We start from the raw sequence: 19,593 nt of genomic DNA, 5'->3' as shown, positions 1-19,593 counted from the left end.
ATAATGTTTACGTTATCCATCAATCAACATGTGTCGTGTAAACAGATGAACTGATTCCTCTTCCTCTTATCTATTTATTTGGGGTCTTCTTGTTTAAGCACGAGATTCAAGTATCAAGATTTTGATTAACTATAGAAATTGCAGGCAATGGTAGAAGCAATGGGCTTAGACTTTAGACGTAATACTGCATATAAAGATCCGTCCTTACTTCATCTAAACAGCACTTTAAAGAATAGTTGTTGGATTGATTAGGTTTTGACTTTTTTCCATCAACTAAAACAAGAAGAATATTTATGGCATTTGAGTCTTGTCTCATTCATTTCAGGCAATTTAATACTACTACATACAAACACAGAGCTGTAGATCCAATTTATATGAGATCGGATTTAAGAAAGGATGTCATTTTGGGGATAGTCAAATTAAAACCATTTTCTTTTTAACAAACGTTGAGTGTGTGGAATGAGAATGAACAAATAAATCCAATGTAACGGCTTGTTTTTATTCGGATAGTTCCTTTTTTCTTTTTAAAAAGCTGTCACCAGATCGGTGAAATGAGAGTACCACCGACAACTTTTTCTATGACGAAAAAGCTCATTATATAAATATGTACAAGAAAAAAAAACACAAACGATAGTATTTATTTTGTATCAACATATACAACTGGTAGTTTTATTAGATAGATAGATTTGCAAGCATACATATATAGTACATTTGTATTAAACACTCGATTACCATGAGATGCATGCTTGTATATCTTGGATGAGCTACTCAACCTAATAAGTAAAACTAATTAACACCTATAGCAAATCTCGGTCTCCGTAATACAAGTGCCAAGTTGCAACTGCGTGCATTCGCATGTGTTTAATCTCACTAATTAATTTTTTACATAGTACTATATTATATTAATCAAAAGTTAAGACTCCAATTAATTTTGGAATCGATTCGGAGTAGCTTAGACGGCACGTGGTCGAGTGGGAGAGCACGTGACTCATGACACTTTTCCCTATGCACATGTCCACTCTCTTATGTCTGCATGATGCATGCAACTTCTTTCTCTCTTTACATTTTTTTTCTCTGTATAAAAATACGGTAAAGACACGAGCACCTCCAATAGAAGGTTCTATTTCATTGGAGTTTGAAGTTCTAAATATAAATATATGTGTATATATATATATTATATATATGTATGTAATTATAGGATCCACTAAATATTTAAAATTTTAATGGATAAAAATCTATTCTAAGACCATCTTTATCGCTCTTTTTTTAACGTTTGGAAAGGGTCCACAAATACTTAAAAACTTTTCTAAAAGTCTCTAAATAAGAGACAGTGATTGCTTGGTTCTTCAACTGTTCGCAGGTTCACTGACATGTGGCGGCCTGCGATTGGTTTATTTTCAATTTTTTTTTGAATCAAATAAAAAAATTAATAAAAAAATAAAAGAAATAAGAACCTCTGGTAAGGGTTTAGGAATAAAGATGCCCTAAGACATTAAACATTAGTAGGGTTTAAGAATTTGTTGTTAGCCCCAATTACCGTGGCAACAATTTGTTGTAACAAGCCAGCATATAATATTTTTAAATTAAAACTGGCTGACTGCGATTGACATATACCTAAGCCCAATATACACACACTAGTCTTAAATTTTCACTGACTATATTAAAATTCAAACAAATAAGCAATAACGAATATGACTCAGTACCCAATATGCGTATCTTATGGGGATTGGGATATTGAATTCCTCCCAGTTCACAATCTTAAATACATTTAATACACCAACGTACTTTGGAGTCTTCACCGACTCGACTCGGGATCCTTAATTACACATGTTTTACCAATTAGCTCCAAAAATATCTATTAATATTATTTTATTTTTATATTTGACCTCTCCCCCTGCAAATTTTTTTTTTGAATAAGCCTGTCTAACTGATCTCGGCCCCGGAAAAAACACACCTATAGTTGATAATTGAGTTCACATGAGAAATCAAATTCATAACTGATAATGTGTACACACCAGATCCCAATAGTTTGCCATTAGGCTATACCACCAATTAGTTCTCATGCAATTCCTCCTCTCTTTTAACTTTCTTTTCACTCACTTTTATTTTTCTAAACTGACAAGCTTATTTTAAAACTTATCTTCCGACAAAAGTTTGCATATTTTCTGCAATATGTACGTTTATTGATTGGTGTATCAGTGTTCTTGTGTTAGTATTGGGCTTACTCATAAAAAGGCCCAATCTCAAAACCAAAACCCAAATTTCAGATTAATGGGCATTTCATTTCCGCTTGTTAGCGAGCAAAACCTAATCTAACGTCCACGCTATACCCTAATAACAAAACTGTTAGTTTCCCGGCTAATAATCCGGCGCCGCGTGGACCAAATTAACCGAAACAGAAGAGCTCTCTGGTTCCTCTGTCTTGTCCGAGTAAAAAAATTATAAATACCGAAAATAAAAAAACAAAATTAAGTGGTCGAAAAATCTCAGGGATGGGTGTTTGCTAGGGTTTAGTAGTGCCCCTTGCAGCTGCAGCTCCCACTCTTTCTCTCTTTTCGAAGATTAGCCGCAAAAGCTCTCTTCTTCTCTTCACACAACTTTTTCCTCCCGACAGATCACAAAAACCGTGTCTTTTGTCTTAACGCGCGGATCGTCGATTCCTCTGGATTCCGTGAATGGAGATCCAGACGGATCAAGACGGATCTTGCGCCGCCGTTTCGTCCTCTTCCGCCTCAGCCGTTTTCAGAAAGATCGAGTTCCACCTCGCGAGGAAACCCTTCAACGGCTTCTCTAGCCGCGGCTCCGATTTCAAGATGGAGACTTTGAATCCCTCCTCCTCTTCTAACAACAGAGCCTTCTCATCACCCTCCGTTAAGAAGGTGGACGGTCCCGATTCGTTGGATCGGGAGCTTACTTTCACCAAAACCATCCGCAAAATCGTGAGCTTACTTCTCTGTGGAAAAAAAATGTTATCTTTATTATGGGTTTTGTTGAATATGTTTGGACGGGTGTCTTTGTAGGGTGCTGGTTTGGAGAATCTCGGGAACACATGTTATCTTAACTCTGTGTTGCAATGTTTGACGTACACTGAGCCTTTAGCTGCTTACCTGCAAGACGTCGCGCATGAGCAACGCTGTAAGTAGTGGTTTCTTGTAAATGGTAAGTCTCTTTGTTCAGTCTCTGATACAGTGTTTACATGTAATCGTTTTGTGTGTGTAGGCCGTGTGGCGGGTTTTTGTGCTTTATGTGCAATGCAGAGACATGTCAGGACTGCTCTTCAATCTACTGGCAGAAGCTTAGCACCTAAGTATTTGGTCTCTAACCTGCGATGTATGCTTCTCAGACCTTATATTACTGTGCCAATTTCGGTTTTTTTACTATTAAGACTAATGAGGATTGTGAAATGGTTAATTAGGTGTATCTCAAAACTTCAGGAAATGTAGGCAGGAAGATGCACATGAGTACATGATCAATTTGCTGGAGTGTATGCACAAGTGTTGTCTGGCTTCTGGTGTACCAAGTGAATCCTCTGATGCTTACAGGAGCAGCTTGGTACATAAAATTTTTGGTGGTAGCCTCCGTAGTCAGGTAAAGTTGCTATTTTTTTATTATCATTAAATGGCCTCTGCCTTCACTAAATATTTTATTTATTTCAGGTGAAATGTGCACAGTGTTCCCATTGTTCCGACAAGTTTGATCCATTTCTTGACCTGAGCCTAGACATTTCGAGGGCGGATTCATTGCAGAGAGCACTTTTACGTTTCACTGCGGTTGAGCTCTTAGATAATGGTTCAAAGGTTTACCAGTGTGAAAGATGCAAGCAGAAAGTTAAGGCTGTTAAACAGCTTACTGTTTTTAAAGCCCCTTCTGTTCTGACTGTACACCTGAAGCGGTTTGAAGCGTATAGATCCGAAAAAATCGACAAGAAAGTCGAGTTTCCCCCTGCGATCGACATGAAACCTTTCGTCAGTGGTCCATATGTAAGTAGACTTACTCTTGTGCTCTATATTGCACTGGAGTTTTCTTAGATATTCTTGTTCATGTATCTTTTCAATCCTTGAGCTTCATAATTATAACATTACAGTAACATGTGTTGAACAGGAAGGTAATTTGAAGTACACTCTATATGGTGTGTTAGTTCATTGTGGTGGAAGTATCCATTCTGGTCACTACTACTGCTTTGTTCGCACTTCAAGTGGCATGTGGTATTCCCTTGATGATAACGAGGTAAGCAGCAGTGTTCTACGTTCTTGCGTTGCATAAGTTTGGTTTGATAACTTATTGTAAGTTTCTCTTTGCATTGTTGCTGTAGGTTATCCAAGCTAGTGAGAAGACTGTGTTCAACCAGAAGGCGTATATGCTTTTCTATGTTCGTGATAGACAAAATACAGCCCCAAAGAATCCTGTTACCGTGGCTAAGAATGAAACTTCCAAAGAGAGCGTCGCCGTAAACAGAGCTTCTTTGATTGTATCTTCTAACAGAAATGATCAAGTTAATGGTTCAACAGTCATCAAAGCATGTAGTTTAAACACTTCTGTTGCCAACGGTACAGCACCCTTGAGAGCGTGTGATAAAGGTTCGCCTGCTTGCTTGACCCCAAAAGATGTGAATGCGAAAGATCCCCCAAGCAGTGTGGAGGGGAAAGAGATCCTGGAGGGGCAAAATGGTACAGCACCTGTGAAATCAAATGATCAAGGTGCTCCTGCTGTCTTAATTCAAAAAGATAAAGAGAATCCGAAAGATCCCCTGAGCAGTGTGGAGGCAAAAGAGATCCTTAAGATGGAAAATAGTACAGCACCACCCTCGGAATCACGTGATCAAGGTGCTCCTGCTGTCCTTACCCAAAACGAGTTAAGCGTTGTTGCTGCCAATGTTACATCACCCTTGAGGTCATGTGAACAAGGTGCTCCTGCTGTCTTGACTCCAAAAGATTTAAATGCCAAAGAGACTCAGACAAATCCCCCAAGCAGTGTGGAGAGAAAAGAGAACGTTGAGAGACCCTGTGATGTAGGTTCTCCTGTAGTCTTAACTCAGAGAGATTTAATTAATACCAAGACCCTTCACAAGGAAGAGTCACTTCCACAGGCCAATGGGGAAGGATCTTTGGTAAAGGAGGACTCAAAGGCTGCATGCACAGTGATACCAGGAAAGGCTTCTCCTCTCCTGGATAACAGCACAAACACTCAAATTCTTGTGAATTTGCCTACTTCTGTGGGTAAAGCTGAAAATAGCGTTGACGAGAAGAACTCTGCTAATAAGTTGAACGAGTCTGACACTTCACTTAAGGTGAGTGTATAGTTATACTTTCACGAGTTTGAATTTTGTTCGTATGGCCTCGTTTAATGGGATTGAGTATTTCTAACTTGCCTTCCGCTTCTCTCCAGGTTAAAAATGGTAATTCACCTATGGAAGAAGCTGTTCTTGATAATCAGACTTTGCTACATCAGTCGGAAGAATCGGCAACAGAATCAATAAAGCAAACATCTGTTGATGAGACTCTCACCACACCAAGAAAGACTCGCAAGCGTAACAAGAAAACCGTGCAGGTGGGGTTATCATTTTTCAAGCTGGCACTTGGCGTTCGTAAAAAGAAGAAACAAAAGAGGGGAAGATCAAGCACCTTAGCTGTTAAGAAGGGTACGTCTGAGGAGCTTTTATCCAAGAAAAGAGCTACAGATCAAGAGCGTTCCACTCCACTGATAACTAGCAAAGCTGCTTCTGGCTCTGCTTGCTTGCATGGGAAGGGTAAAAGTGTCAGTGTCGATAATGAAAGGATAAGGACTAGTAATGGGAATATGCTGCTTGCCTCTCCAATCGTAGAGCTGAAGGAGAGAACTAATCAAAATGGTGCCGTTCTTGCGTCAGACCAACAACAACCGTTGAAGAGTTCGGACTTGTCTGAAGCAAGCCAAAACGCCAAAAGAAAGAGAGACAATTCAAAAGAAGAACAAATATTGTCACAGAAAGAACAGGTGACCATTCTCACGAGGGGTTTGCCAGAGACCGTTGGTAAGTTTTCATTTTCTCAATTTGTGACTTTTACAAATTTGGTAATCCTTGCTGCTAATTGCTAATAATGAACTTTGTCCAGTTGGTGGATAACATTATCATTCTCCAACTCTGATCTTATATTTGGAGAACTGACATCAATAGTAGCAGTCTTAGAGCAAGGCCTTAGTCTATGTAGTTGTGTTTGATGGGCTTAAGTCTTATAACTGTTGCAGTTGCCAAATGGGACGAGGAAGTTTCTGCTTTTAAGATGGGAAGTAGTGAAAGCACGAGAATTGGATATGTAGCAGATGAATGGTGAGCTTTGATATTTTTTGTTGTTGGGGTTGGCTATATTATTAGGCAGTTGGTTTACAAACAAATGGTCTTGTATTGTGGCAGGGATGAAGAATATGACAGAGGGAAGAAAAAGAAGATACGGATCAAAGAGGAGATGTATGTAGGGCCGAACCCGTTCCAGGCGTTTGCATCGAAGAAACAACAAACTGATACAAAGAAGAAATGGACACAAGGCAGGAATACTGCAAAGACAGGCTTCCGGATATGAGCAAAGGAACAGTCATCATCTATAAAGAGTATGTAATCCACGTGTTACTGTATTTGGCTGACAGTAATCTTAACGAAAGAGGTAAAGAAAGACCTATAGAGAGACATTAGAGATTGTTTGTGATCTCTTTTTTCTCTTTCAGTTTTGTTCTATTTCTGATAAACAAAGGCAGATCCATCCCCTGGTTTTGGAGTAAGTTTAGCTGTTTCTTTTAACTTGTCTCATGTAATGCTATCTCCTCTACAGGTAGTTTATACCTCCTGTATTAATATTTACCCACGAGATTTAATAATTTTCGCTGTAACATTACAATCGTGTCATTTAGATTTCATATATTTGATGGATTAGACGTTGAGACCGTGCGTGATATTTGACGATGAACTTTAACCAGGGTGACGTTTGTGTGATTTTTTCTTCTTAATGGAAACATGTGCCTTTGAATCAGACCACCATGCGTCTTGCAAGCTACTCTGTTGCTTCTCTTACAAAACTGTAGCTTGTCTTGGTCATTCAGCTGCCAAAGTGTTCACTGGATGGTGCAGTATGTAGGAGTTTAGTTTCCATATTAGTTTAGTCATCATACATGTGAACTGAGCATGTGTTTCACTTTCGTAGTACTACTTCATATTTTTAACCAAAGGCCTTTGGTGGAGGATGTTCGAGTCTGTGACTGCATCGCCCTTATCTTTAACCAAAGGGCCGCAACTCATGAAGCACCCTTGCAGGCAAAATAAAGCTTACGAATAGAGATGACTGACCATTGTATTGTGAAAACTTGTATTTATACTCTTTTCAGGCACCATGTCCAACAGTGGATCTATCTGGAATCATCAATTACCACAATTAACTAGAATGTGGACTTATCTTGAGCGTCAATCAGCTGGCCAAGTTAAGGGTACGACGAGAGAAACAAAAATTGAAGTTGATAAATAAAGGAGTGTTCGTGAGTCTTTGCTATGTTCTAAGGCAGCAAGTCATGATTATCAACTGGCTAGTGTTATAGTAAGAGTCCCAATGGAAGTGGAACAAAAACCATTGTAAGGAATAAAAATGAGTAATAACGCGTTTCATTTGTGGTATCAGCTATATAAGCTAAACGATGCTTCTTTTCTTTTCTTTTTCTGATGGGTTCAACATGCAAAGAAGAAAGTCTACTTTCAACAACCAAACTGGGAAACCACTTGCACGCACACTAAACAAGTTTTTTTTTTAAACAGACATCATCATTCATCAACCACAAACTCTGCAGGACAGAAGCTTTCAGCATATCCAGGCCTCCAAATGACAGTCCACGGATCATACCAAACGGAAATGGCACCTGCAATGAAAGTAGATCAGAAGGGAAAGAGTTAGCAATTCATCAGTTGAGACAGAGAAACGACTTTCCCTTCCCCTCTCGTGAAATAGATCAACTATTGAAAATGTATCAGTATGTATGTACGTACCCCAATAGACCTCTGCCTTGCCATACCCTCGGGGTGACAGATAAATCAAGTTTCGCACCTTGCCTTATAACTCCCACAGAAACTGCTTGTCCCTGGTTAGCTTGAGCTTCAGCGGCAAGCCTAGGCAACAGATTGTCACCACCTTCCACGTTGCCGAATTTAACAACCTGATCTCCAAGCTGTAACCCATCCTCCGCTGCTGGAGATGACTCGGTTATCTCATCAACCATGGCAAAGGGAATACTAGTAACCGAATCCATATCCATGGCACGGGAAGTAACAGTGAAGCCAGATGTCTGCGATAAGGAAGCCACTTCACCTGACAAACTTCTTTCTTGTGGACCTGCATCAATCATTTTGTATTCATTCATAAAACTCCAGACCCATAGTATGGGCAGGTATTTGATAGTCAAAGATTCCAACATGAAGCTGGGAGCTCAATGTCCAGGTCATACCTGAATCTTTCGCAGATGAAGCTCTGGACGTAGGCCTCACTGAATGAAGAATTTGAATGTTCACATTAATCTTGTCCGTTATCTCGCTGTGCTCATTTCGTAACTCTGTAGGTAAAGAAACTCAAAGCACAAGAATCAAACACAAACACACTTGGTTCACTGTAGAAGCTACACATCCACTCTATGCCAAATACTGATATTAAAAAATCAATCTTGGTTCATCTCTTACTCACACAAACCCTAACTTTGGACAACAAAGAGAAGAGAAACTCACCAGCAAGACGACGGCGCTGAGCTCTAACCGCCGGAATGTCGATATCTTCGCGAGGGAACCCCTGTCGATGTCATAAAGAATCAAAAGGAAGGAAGGAGGGAGGGATGATAAGCAGATCGATGTAGAGTTACCTCCGAGTCGACGAGGTTGCCGGAGAGCCCAGGACCACCGGGATTGCAGAGACGTTCTACGATCGAGTTCATTTCCGTCTCCATGGCAGCTCTCTTATCCATCAGAGCCATCGTCTCCGCTTTCAGATTCGCGCCCCCCATATCTTCCCTCCGATCGATCTGATCTGATCTTTCCACCGAATCCAAACTTTCTTTAGCGACGGACGGACGGAGGAGCATGTATTCTATGGGCTTTTAAAGCCCATCAGGTTCTTAGAGTTTAGTCTAAAACCCATTCTTTAACTCCAAGTTACATCCTTACCGTCCATTTGTTCCATCCAACGGCCACACCCGCGTTGTTTTTGGTTCTTTATCCCACATCACCCAAAATCTATCTCTATCTTCTATATATATAAAACAATGTTTTACGTTTCTGACGTGTGTTCTGGTGGTACCACGTGTCCCATCCGATAAAATAGTTTCATTTATTCCACTTGGCATTCCGTTTGGGCTTTGGGTTATACTTTTAGATTGAAGCTTTGAAAAGTCCAACTTGATAATAGGTTTAGGCCACTCGAAATGTATTGTTTTCTGCTTCAGTGGTTGAGCCAATCTCCGATGGAAGCTCCAACTCTAGAGTTTCGATTCATCTTCTTCCTCTGGAGCCTGAATTTCACCAGTTACACATTCATCTTCTTTTTAAAGTCCTCCTTGATTTCATCATCCACAATCTATATTTATAGACTGCTTTGGTCTTGCAAGGCGGTGGAGGAATCTCGGTTTAAAAATGTTAGAACCCGTACTCATATCATCCTGACGACCTCTCTCATACTCTCTGAAAATGGCTTATGTCTGAATTGAAGGCGCTTTTGGATTTCTGGGAATCCGGAAATGTTAAGAAAGATGGTTAGATCACGGGCTTTGATATGTTTTTGGTTGATGGCAAAATTAGTCTTTTCGACTAATTCGTTATTACTTACTTTCACCTTAGTATCTTAAGTAATCTACATTTTCTTATCGCCACCATCCATTAACACCTTCAAAAACCTCGATTCATAAGAAAGCTGGGACCTTGACTATTACATTATCATCGATTGTGATTTACAAACAATGATTTCTTAACTGTGTTGGGTTTTCTAATGATGAAATTAGATGAACGTTTATGTTATTCTAACATGTTTTCAAAGCACATGATCTAATTCTACAGATTGTGATGAGTATAACGAAAACATGTTGATGGTTTTTAATACCGATGAATTGCTTGCTTTTGGCTTCTTTTGTTCTTTTATAATGTTACAAAAGATTAAAGTTTTTTTTTTGTTTTCTTTGTTTTCAAACATGACGTTGTGATTAAATGGAGATCAAAGCTATCCGCAAGTGCACTTCTTGCTTTTCGGCGCAACTGGATCATAACCTTTGTACTTAAGTTAGACAATACGGAATGCATGAGTTTCTAGAATATATCTGATAGAAGTATTTCAATGCAGAGATGCTAACTGTGGAAATACTGAAAATCTAGATTAATTGTGCATGTGTTGAAAACAGAAGAGAAATCCACCAACAAGTTTCACATACTCGGTGATTATTGGAAGACTTTTCACTGCCTGGAAATTGAAGTGGGGCATGGCTTCTGAAGATATAAGTAAACTCCAGTTCAAATCACTTGCAAGTTACAATATTATTACTAAAGTTATCTATGCAGTGTCAGTGGCGATCCCAGGAATGAATTTGACTGGGGTCTAAAACAATTAAAGGTGTCATTGCCGGGTTTCGAAGACGGGTTATGTGGGTTCAGTACATCTTATTTAACCAACTCTGTTACCGATTCTTTATTGTTTTCAATATAAAACGAATTTTTATCATGATTTTTGTGGTGTCAGGTGACCCCACTCCTCTTCAAGTGGGTCCACCCCTGTGCAGGGTCAAAGATTTGTTCAGGGCATTGAGTTATTTAAAAGAGATGATATCTCAAAAGTTGAGTCATTAAGATTGGGGTAAAATTCGTGCTTCGGAAAAAGGATGTACATGCAAGGTTGGTTAGACCCTTTGAAATTTTGCAGACTTACGAAAAGAGTTTTAGAGTATTTGTCGATAATCGAGGATCTGACTTGAATAAGAGATTATGCCATCCTTACACAAATTGGCCGGATACTTGAGACATACCCCTGATGAACCAAAACTTGACAAATCGTTCCTATGAACCAAAACGTGACCATCAGAAACGAAACTCGTGAAATGAAGATACTGAGCATTTAAGTTACAAAGCTTTTTGTTAATTATGACAAAAACTTAACACCTTTTTTCATTGTTGTATTTACCCTCTTCTATGAGCTAATAGGTCATCACTGCAATAAACACACTCTAGAAATCATCAATGTAAATGCAGTGTTATCTTTAGGATATTCTAAACGAAGTGTGCAGAAACCAAAACAGAGTTTTGCAACAATCCGTATATATGTTTTTTGGTAAAAAAATAACATACATATATATATATATATTAGTACTATAGCTTCAAAAAGCGAATCTTATTACGTTAGCTTTTTCTCTTCCACTATCTGACTTTTCTATAAATAAAGTCGTGGATTTATATTTGAACCTCCATTCTCATCGGTCTATTTTCAACGGACCCAGTGTTAAACTTTGAATGGTTAATAACTTCACAGACGACAAAAAACAAAAAATTACAGACGACAATGGAGCACAAGAAATAAAATAGAGACGTTTCTTCTCAAGAGTCTCCAACAAAACCCATTAAAATAAAAGAGAAAAAGGAAGTTGCTTTTCACTTGACCCAACACCACAACTTAGTGCAGAAGTCATTTCACACACTTACTCCCTGCACAAATCTGCTTCCATCTTCATCACTGCTGTCTTAACACACCTCCAAAAAAAGCAATATTGCTTTTATTTTATTTCTTTTTTCTCTCACAACACCAACACCAACAACAAGATGATGTGTCCTTCTTTTCTGCTTCTTTGTCCTTCTCTGACTTCTCCTCTCCGTTTGATATACAACACCACCAAACCCAGAACGTTCCTCTCTCTCTATCTCTCTTCTCATTCCTTCTTTCAAGGGCTTATCCTCCTTCATCTCTTTCCTTCTTTGATTCTGTAACTAGACATCTTGTGTTCACCTGATGAATCGAACTCCTCCCAACCCTAATCCTTTTGAGGATCCGAAAGTCAGACTTAGGCATCACAGCCTTATGCAAGATTATCAAGAAGTGCATATGGTAAGAACTCTGTTTTTTTTTTCTTTTTCTTGAGTTTAAATCAAGTTTCAGTTTATGGTTCTGGTCTGTTTTGTCTCTGGATCTGAAAATGTTTCTCAAGATTTGCCTTTTCTTTTCTTTTCACTCTGATCTGGATTAAGTTTTTTTTTTGTTTTAAAGAGAAAGATGGAAACTTTATGCTTAATTGGTTCCTTAACAAACATAAAGCCTCTTACTTTATTGTCATGTGTAGTTATTCAAATCTATATTAGTCTTAAGCTGATCAAAAGAGTGTCTTGTTAAGACACATACTTCTAGGATGAGATAGAGAGAGAGAGCCTTGTTGGAGTCCATATTAGTGAGGTCACCTTTGGTTCTGTGATTTAATAACGTGTTTCACTGTTTTGTTGGATCACACAAGGATACTGAAGCAATGAGACACAAGTTACAGAGTATGCGAGAGAGAAAGGCAATACTAATGGGCGAAGTCCGGTACATACATATATATTTATATATCATTATGTTCTGACAATATATATATCATTATGTTCTTGATGTGTTTGTTTATGTCTGTTTATCAGATTTCTTCGGCGGAGATACAGACATTTGAGACAAGACCAGCCTGTTATGCATCAACCAGATGTTAAAAAGGGTAGAGGAAGATGGAAGAGTAAAACGCAAGTGTCGTCTCCTAATAAGAGAAGTGAAGCAGAAACCAAACATGTTACACTTCCCGACTTAAACCACTCGGTAAACGAAACCAAAACCAGTCTTGAGAAGAGAGTTCCGTTGTTCGATCTAAACCAGATATCTGTAAGCACATCTTTCACTCTTTATATACAAAGAGAACCAACATGTGTGTGTGTACTCATTTGACCACCTCTTAAATTGATTACAGGGAGAAGAAGAGGAAGAAAGAGAGGCAATGAACAATGAGAGAACGAGAGTGCTAGAAAGTAGTTCATGTACGAGAAAGAGCAGCACCGAGATGAAGCTATCGTCTTGCAGGAACGGAGGAAACGGATCAAATAAGAGGAAAGTTTCGTGGCAAGATCCTGTTGCAGCAGCAGCTCTCAGAGTCTAATACCCTCAAAAGTCAACGATCTTGTAACATAGTTCCACATCAATGTAGCTTGCTTTTATTTGCTTTTGAAACACATATATCCAAATGTGGCTTGAAACTTAAAAACCTTATCCCCTTCTCTATACTTGGCGACTTACCAAACTGACATTTGTGTGCTGAACACGTGTCGCTCTTAAATGAGATAAAAGTGATCCAAAAGTCCAGGAACAAAATCAACGGTCAGAAAGTGTTCACACGTGTCGGAACAAGACTTTTCGTGTAAACTTTAAATTCATACATACAGATCACAAGACCGAACATGTCTGAAAACGAAGAAAAATAAAAAAAGAAGAAACCTTTTATGGACGATTGGGGAGGATTGGCTCCAGAGATACTCACCAACATCATCTCACGGCTCACGATCCAGGAGCGATGGACGGGACCGATGTTCGTACGAAAATCGTGGCTTGCCGTTTGCAGAGATCCGTATCTATGGTCTTCCTTCGATCTGGAGCCATGGTTCGAGTCGTATCCCGAGTCTACTCAGTGGTGGTCTCCTGATTTCGAACGGAAGATAGACTCGATGCTCCGATCAGTCGTTGATTGGAGCGACGGAGGTCTCACCGAGATCCGCGTCCGCCATTGCAGCGATCACGCTCTCTCTTACGCTGCTGAAAGGTAAACCTTTTAGATTAGGCGGTTCTCAGAGCATGAACTCTATTTTTTCCTGTATAATTTATCCTAAAATAGAGTAACGTTGAATTTGCTAGAGTAATTTTATTTTTTTACTCCAAATATAGACTGAAGAGTTATCTATTTTAAAGTAAAATTAGATTTTGACCCGCGCAGGCGCGCGGGTGTATATTTTGAAAAATATGTTGATATTTGTTTTTCATGTAATTATTAGGATTTGGAAAAATGAATCCGAGGAACATAACCGATACCGATCCAAAGATATAGTACCAAACCCAATCATAAATTGATTAAATATTCTAATTATTCAAAATTTTGTTATTTAGAGAACCGAATCTGATCCGAACCGAAGTATTTGGCTATCCGAATTTATCTAAAAATAGATTTATATACTTATATATATTAATTATTTTTAGATTTAACGTATATAAAACATCAAAAATGATATTTTTAAATTGGTTTAAATACTTGAAAATATATATAGATAGTCAAAAGTAAATATCTGAAATAGTTAAAGTATACTCAAATCACCAAAAATACTTAAAATAATTATTGATTTCGTATCCAAAATTTTAAATCAAGCCAATTGATATGTTAAGCTTAAGTATTATGACATATGTTATTCAAATTTATACGTAATATATTATTTTATTTATACATTTTGAGAAATTTAAAATATATAATGATTTAAGACTTTAAAAATAATTTAAATTAGTTATCCAAACCCAAACCAAACCCGCAAAGATCCAAATCGAACTCAAACCAAAATTTAGAAACATTCTAATAAGGCTGAAATCTTTGACCCCGAAAACCCAAAATACAAACCGATCAGAACTAAACCCGTATGGGTATCCAAAAGCCCATCCCTAGTCATTATTATATATCGTATTTTATCATCATATAATTAATCGTATTTTATATGTACCATCATATAAGTAATCATATAATTAATAGTATTTTATACATACCATCATATAAATAATTACATATATTATATTTTTAAAACTTAATATGAAATATGAAAACCATAATTTGAGTTGGTATTTCAAATTGGGCTTTGTATTATATTTTTCTTATATATATTGACAATATTTTTTTATAATGGTTATTGAAAAATAGTTTAGTAAAAATCCATTTTTGAATATATGTATATTTTTGAATCAATTTTTGATATAAATCAAATTTGAATTATTATTTTGATTTGAAATATGTATATAAAGTTTAAATTTTGTTTTATGGTTAGTTTTGGAAAATTTTTTTTAGGGAATTAGATTGACCCATTTTGGTATATTTTAAAAGTGGCCTAGATAACTTTCAATTTTTAAGAAAAACATAAGCCCATTACTTTTTTTCTTAATACTACTATCATTGTTTTCAAACAAAAATATTTTTTTTTAAAAGACTGCAATCCATGTTTCCAAACACTCCAAATTTTTAAAAGTCCTATTCAAGTCTCCAAACACTCCAATTTTGTACTTGAGTTTTAATAAGATAGATATAGAGAAAATTATAATGTACCATTGGAGATGGTCTTAACGACCGGTTTAATATTCTGTTACTTGGTTTAATAGTTTGTTTTAAGAGGAGTGTTTTCGTTGTAAAACGTTGAACTAATCAGAAATCAAGTAAACCGCTTACTTAACCGCCTAATCTATTTCATATATTCTGTTACTAATGAAAGTGAGTTTGTGGTTTTGTATGTTGTTAAGATGTCCGATTCTCGAGGCTCTCGCGGTTAGAAGCAGCCCTCACGTGACGGACGCATCTATGGCGAAGGTAGCGTTTCGTTGCAGGAGTCTAAAGGAGCTAGATATCAGTTACTGTCACGAGATATCCCACGACGCGCTTGTGATGATCGGTAGAAACTGTCCTAACCTCACGACGCTGAAACGCAACCTTATGGATTGGTCTGATTCGTCTCGGCACATCGGCTCTGTTGTTCCTACAGAGTACATAGGCGCTTGTCCTCAAGACGGAGACAGAGAAGCTGAAGCGATCGGGAAACATATGATGAATCTAGAGCGTTTGGAGATTCAGTTCTCTAGATTGTCTGCGAAAGGACTCGCTTGGGTATGTGAGGGTTGTATGAAGCTAGAGTACTTGGATTTGTTTGGGTGTGTGCATTTGTCAAGCCGTGATATTGCAAACAATGTGTCGAGGCTGAAGGGGATTAAGGAGGTGAAGAAGCCAGATGTTTATGTGCCGAGGTCAGGGCCTGTGGTGGCTCAGACGGAGAGATACGGACATTGGAGACTCTATGACGAGAGATTTGATATACAATCCATGAGGATCTGAGTTTCATACACTTGAGTAATGTTCTGTAATAAAAGCATCCAATAGGTTGTTGTTATTGTGTGTTATAACATGTGTAAACGGCAATGAATCAAATATTTTCGTTGGTTTCCTGACCGTGGAAAAGACCAAACTGTAAATAAAGTTCATAATCTCAAGCATTCAAAATGTACATGCTTACATGACATTACTAAAGCGCATTAATATATACTAACATCAACTAAAAAAAGCTACAGAACAAGAGAGAGTAAGAAAGAGGAGGCGAGGCAAGCAGTCACATGGAAGGAGCCTGGCAAAAGTGTTGCAGAAGCCGATCTGGTGGTGCTGTGTGGCCTTCTGTATCTGAATCCTCTCCTTTTCCTTATGAAAACGCCAAGCTTCCTCGGTACACCGACTTAATCATCGACATGACCTGAACACAAAAGAAGAAACTGAGACAAGAACATGAGTGAAATGATAGATAGGATGACTAAGCGCTTGGTGTCAGCCATCTCTGCTCTAAAGATAAGATAAGGTTTGTCCCTCTGCTTTGATTATAAAGAAGACTGGTAAAGTTTGAGATACTTTTTGTTAAATGGATGATATAATTCAATAACATATGGTTGGATGATTGAGAAATGTAATGATAAAGATAACATCGTAGTGCCATGTGGAGCCTATGGCGGCCATAATTTAAAGACTTTGACTCACTGGAGCGATCATCAATCAAAGGTCAAGGCCGACCACAATATATATGATTACTGGATCAACTATCTTCACCTTTAAACCAAAGTGAAGCAATTTGCTTTCCAAACACCATTCTTTGATGGACTAAGGGTAAAAAGGGTTCCAATAACAAAAAAAAATAAAGCTTTATTGGGTAGATGCTACTAACCTGAAAAGGTATCATTCTTGGTAGGCTAAGATTTTGTCCAAAATGGCTGGCTCGACCTCCCTGAAAGATGTGACTTGACCAACTCGTTTAGCTAACTCCCCTGTGACTCGGTCCATGAAAAGAAGATACAACCCGTTTCTTTCTTCCAACGCAGCTACTGCTTTCCTCGCGTGGAGAACTGATGATATCCACTCCTCAAACACAACTACAGGTCAGACAGAACCAATCTTAGCATCATTAGTGACCCTTTTTGCCATCTAGAACTGTATTTGTGTCATAAATGGAATCAAATAGATAGGGGCTTATAATTTGGGAACTACAAAAACAAAAAATAAATAGCATAAATTTATCAGAGCCAGGTTTCAATCCTGGGACCTGTGGGTTATGGGCCCACCACGCTTCCGCTGCGCCACTCTGATTTGTTGTTAGAGTATCATACATAAAACACTAAATACTTAAATTACCAGTTTCAAATGCTTCATTCTCTGCCCACGTTAACAAATAATCACATATCAAGAACTCAACTAGCTGTATCCTGCAGGGTCCATACGACAACATAATCAACCTCAGCAGTCCCATGTATGATGTACCATAGAAACACATTCTCATTAGAATTTGAAACACTTACAATATAAACATGCATTCATCCATCTCTGGGAATGATTCGTCAAACGGGTCCATGACCAGTAAGTTCTCGGCTAAAATAGATATTCTCTGAGAAATAGCAAATATTGCACGCTGTCCAATGTATGGATCACTTCCCAGTTTACGGATCAAATGTTGGACATAAAATCCAACACTAGTTTCTAGTTGTTTCACCTCTACAACAGATGTAAACACACAGCAACATCTATGAGGAATGATAACCATAAAGAGAAACACAGTCAAAATCAAAGATAGACAGCTAAAGTTACCATTTCCTTTAAAGGGAGTGCAAATTCTTGCGATCAACTGTGTAATCATGAAACTAATAGATTCTTCAACAGATCCCAAGTTTCTCCCCATCGATATCAGCTTCTTCAGTGAAGCTTGAGCATGCAAAAAGAGAGCATATTATTGTAAGAAGAGGAACAAGAACACAAGTTTGTTTCGTAAGTGCAACACAAGCTTCCAATAGAAGGGAATTGCAGCTCAGGTATCAAATTATTTGTTTGCATGTCAAGAGATTGAATAGTATTACCTAATATGAAATCTACAGCCTGATGTGACCAGTTGCCGAAATTAGAGGCCTGCAGAACAGAAGAAGCGAGTTCAAATCTGCAAACTATGTAAGAGTGCATATTACCAGAAAATAGCTTAAGCAATAAAGCCTAACACTGGAGTCCGCTGCTTGGGACAGTTCCAGGAGAAAATCAATAGATATCCTTAGCTGCTCTGCTTCGTCTTCATATTCAGGTTCTGAAGTCAAGAGTTTCAACTCATATAAAAAGGAGTCCTAGAAAATGATGCTTGGTGGTTACATACATTCAATTTAACAATTCACCCATCCAGGTAATATCAAAGTATGGAGTTGTAAATAATGTATAAAGGAAACTGAAAGTGAGTGAAGCCCAGGAAGAGCCTTAACAAAAACCTGAAAGCCGCAATCTTTGGGATGGTCGGGTTGACTTCTTTCTTCCCCTTATCCTTGCTAGGAAATCAAATGACAACACAAGCTAATAATAAGTAAAAACCCCACAAAGAAAAAGGAGACAAAACAGTTCAAACTACAAGACTAATGAATACAAATAAAAGCATAAGAAATACACCTATTCTGAGAAATCTACGACGAAGAGCATCGTTAAACCTCGGCTCAGAGGCCTCTCCAATACGCCTGCCGCTGAATTCTCCCAAGTTATCAAAGAAATAACACTTGCAAGAAGCATTCGCTGGGAACAAATCACAACCTAAGGAAGGTTGCAGAAATCGCATCAACAAAAGCCATTTCCATTTTTGGGAATCATTAAATACATAAAACGAGTTGCCGAAGTTTTAGATAATAATACTTTCAGCATCCTTGAGATCTTCCCGGAGTCTGATTATCTCTTTCTTCCTCTCTTTCGCCTAATTTCAAAATCGAAAACGCTAATATGTTAGATTCAAACAAACAACGATAATCACTTAAACCCAAGTACGCAAAATCGAATTCGAGAGGGGACCTTCTGCTTCCAGCGAAGAGCATCAGTATCGGAGGGAGGAGCACCGCAACGAGAAGCAGAGGAGGACGATCGACGGTTCTTCTGCTTCCAGCGAAGAGGATCGGTTTCGCAGGGAGCATCGCAGAGAGAAGTAGAGGAAGAAGATAGACGGTTCTGGATCTTCGATCGTAGGAGAGAAACGGCGATCGCCAGTCTCAGTGACTCTTCCTTCTCCTTCTCCATGTGATCTTCTGCTTCACTGACGCTCGAATTAATTTTTTTTAAGAAAGAAAGAAAAAATGTTTTTAATTTTCGGGATGATAATGATTTCGATTTCGATTTCTTGCGCGGGAGAGCTATTGGTGATGGCGACACAGAGGCCCATTAGTGCATTTAAGACGGCCCATAGATTAGTTCAATAACTCTTAAAGCTCAGCTACTAGAGAGGGCTATGAGCAGCCTGAGCCACTGATAAGATTTGAGAAGGATTGTGCGGATTTG

The 19,593-nt window shown here is 38.2% G+C and overlaps 5 protein-coding genes across 7 annotated transcripts; 3 read left to right on the top strand and 2 right to left on the bottom strand.

Annotated features, from left to right (window-relative positions):
- Nucleotides 1–2,399: 2,399 nt before the first annotated feature.
- LOC106371571 (ubiquitin carboxyl-terminal hydrolase 23) lies at nt 2,400–6,863 on the top strand. 2 transcript variants are annotated; one of them, XM_013811651.3, is made up of 10 exons: nt 2,419–2,939; nt 3,021–3,135; nt 3,220–3,330; nt 3,416–3,588; nt 3,657–3,980; nt 4,102–4,227; nt 4,313–5,287; nt 5,386–6,010; nt 6,226–6,307; nt 6,392–6,863. In XM_013811651.3, exons 1-10 carry the CDS (start codon nt 2,676–2,678, stop codon nt 6,555–6,557), a joined length of 2,961 nt encoding a protein of 986 aa, XP_013667105.2. In that variant the 5' UTR covers nt 2,419–2,675; the 3' UTR covers nt 6,558–6,863. The 2 variants fall into 2 exon arrangements, with proteins under 2 accessions (XP_013667106.2, XP_013667105.2); XM_013811652.3 differs by lacking the exon at nt 6,392–6,863 and having other exon boundaries at nt 2,400–2,939; nt 6,093–6,306.
- Nucleotides 6,864–7,645: 782 nt separating this feature from the next.
- LOC106371570 (26S proteasome non-ATPase regulatory subunit 9) lies at nt 7,646–9,223 on the bottom strand. 2 transcript variants are annotated; one of them, XM_013811650.3, is made up of 5 exons: nt 8,863–9,223; nt 8,732–8,792; nt 8,458–8,562; nt 8,003–8,345; nt 7,646–7,875 (listed from the first exon to the last, which is right to left on the bottom strand). In XM_013811650.3, the coding sequence occupies exons 1-5, from the start codon at nt 9,079–9,081 to the stop codon at nt 7,854–7,856; spliced, it is 750 nt and encodes a 249-aa protein (XP_013667104.2). In that variant the 5' UTR covers nt 9,082–9,223; the 3' UTR covers nt 7,646–7,853. The 2 variants fall into 2 exon arrangements, with proteins under 2 accessions (XP_013667104.2, XP_022549026.2); XM_022693305.2 differs by having other exon boundaries at nt 8,458–8,577; nt 8,863–9,120.
- A 2,397-nt stretch (nt 9,224–11,620) lies between these two features.
- Nucleotides 11,621–13,259, top strand: LOC106371566. Its single transcript, XM_013811648.3, has 4 exons — nt 11,621–12,074; nt 12,475–12,545; nt 12,635–12,866; nt 12,952–13,259. The coding sequence occupies exons 1-4, from the start codon at nt 11,979–11,981 to the stop codon at nt 13,135–13,137; spliced, it is 585 nt and encodes a 194-aa protein (XP_013667102.1). The 5' UTR covers nt 11,621–11,978; the 3' UTR covers nt 13,138–13,259.
- A 157-nt stretch (nt 13,260–13,416) lies between these two features.
- On the top strand, nt 13,417–16,212 carry LOC106371565 (F-box protein SKIP1-like). The gene is made up of 2 exons (XM_013811647.3): nt 13,417–13,794; nt 15,519–16,212. Exons 1-2 carry the CDS (start codon nt 13,478–13,480, stop codon nt 16,102–16,104), a joined length of 903 nt encoding a protein of 300 aa, XP_013667101.2. The 5' UTR covers nt 13,417–13,477; the 3' UTR covers nt 16,105–16,212.
- Nucleotides 16,213–16,227: 15 nt separating this feature from the next.
- LOC106371567 (protein MULTIPOLAR SPINDLE 1) lies at nt 16,228–19,492 on the bottom strand. Its single transcript, XM_048742950.1, is given in 11 exon segments — nt 16,228–16,513; nt 16,976–17,180; nt 17,440–17,510; nt 17,604–18,003; nt 18,156–18,204; nt 18,291–18,373; nt 18,549–18,605; nt 18,724–18,861; nt 18,961–19,018; nt 19,114–19,458; nt 19,460–19,492. Coding segments are annotated over 10 exon segments (1,413 nt in total). The 5' UTR covers nt 19,478–19,492; the 3' UTR covers nt 16,228–16,513; nt 16,976–16,986.
- Between the last annotated feature and the right edge of the window lie 101 nt (nt 19,493–19,593).

The sequence above is a fragment of the Brassica napus genome, chromosome A10 (genome assembly GCF_020379485.1).
Source record: "Brassica napus cultivar Da-Ae chromosome A10, Da-Ae, whole genome shotgun sequence".
Classification (NCBI taxonomy): Eukaryota; Viridiplantae; Streptophyta; class Magnoliopsida; order Brassicales; family Brassicaceae; genus Brassica; species Brassica napus.
The sequence above is the reverse complement of the archived record's forward strand: the minus strand, read 5'-3'. Positions and strand labels throughout refer to the sequence as shown.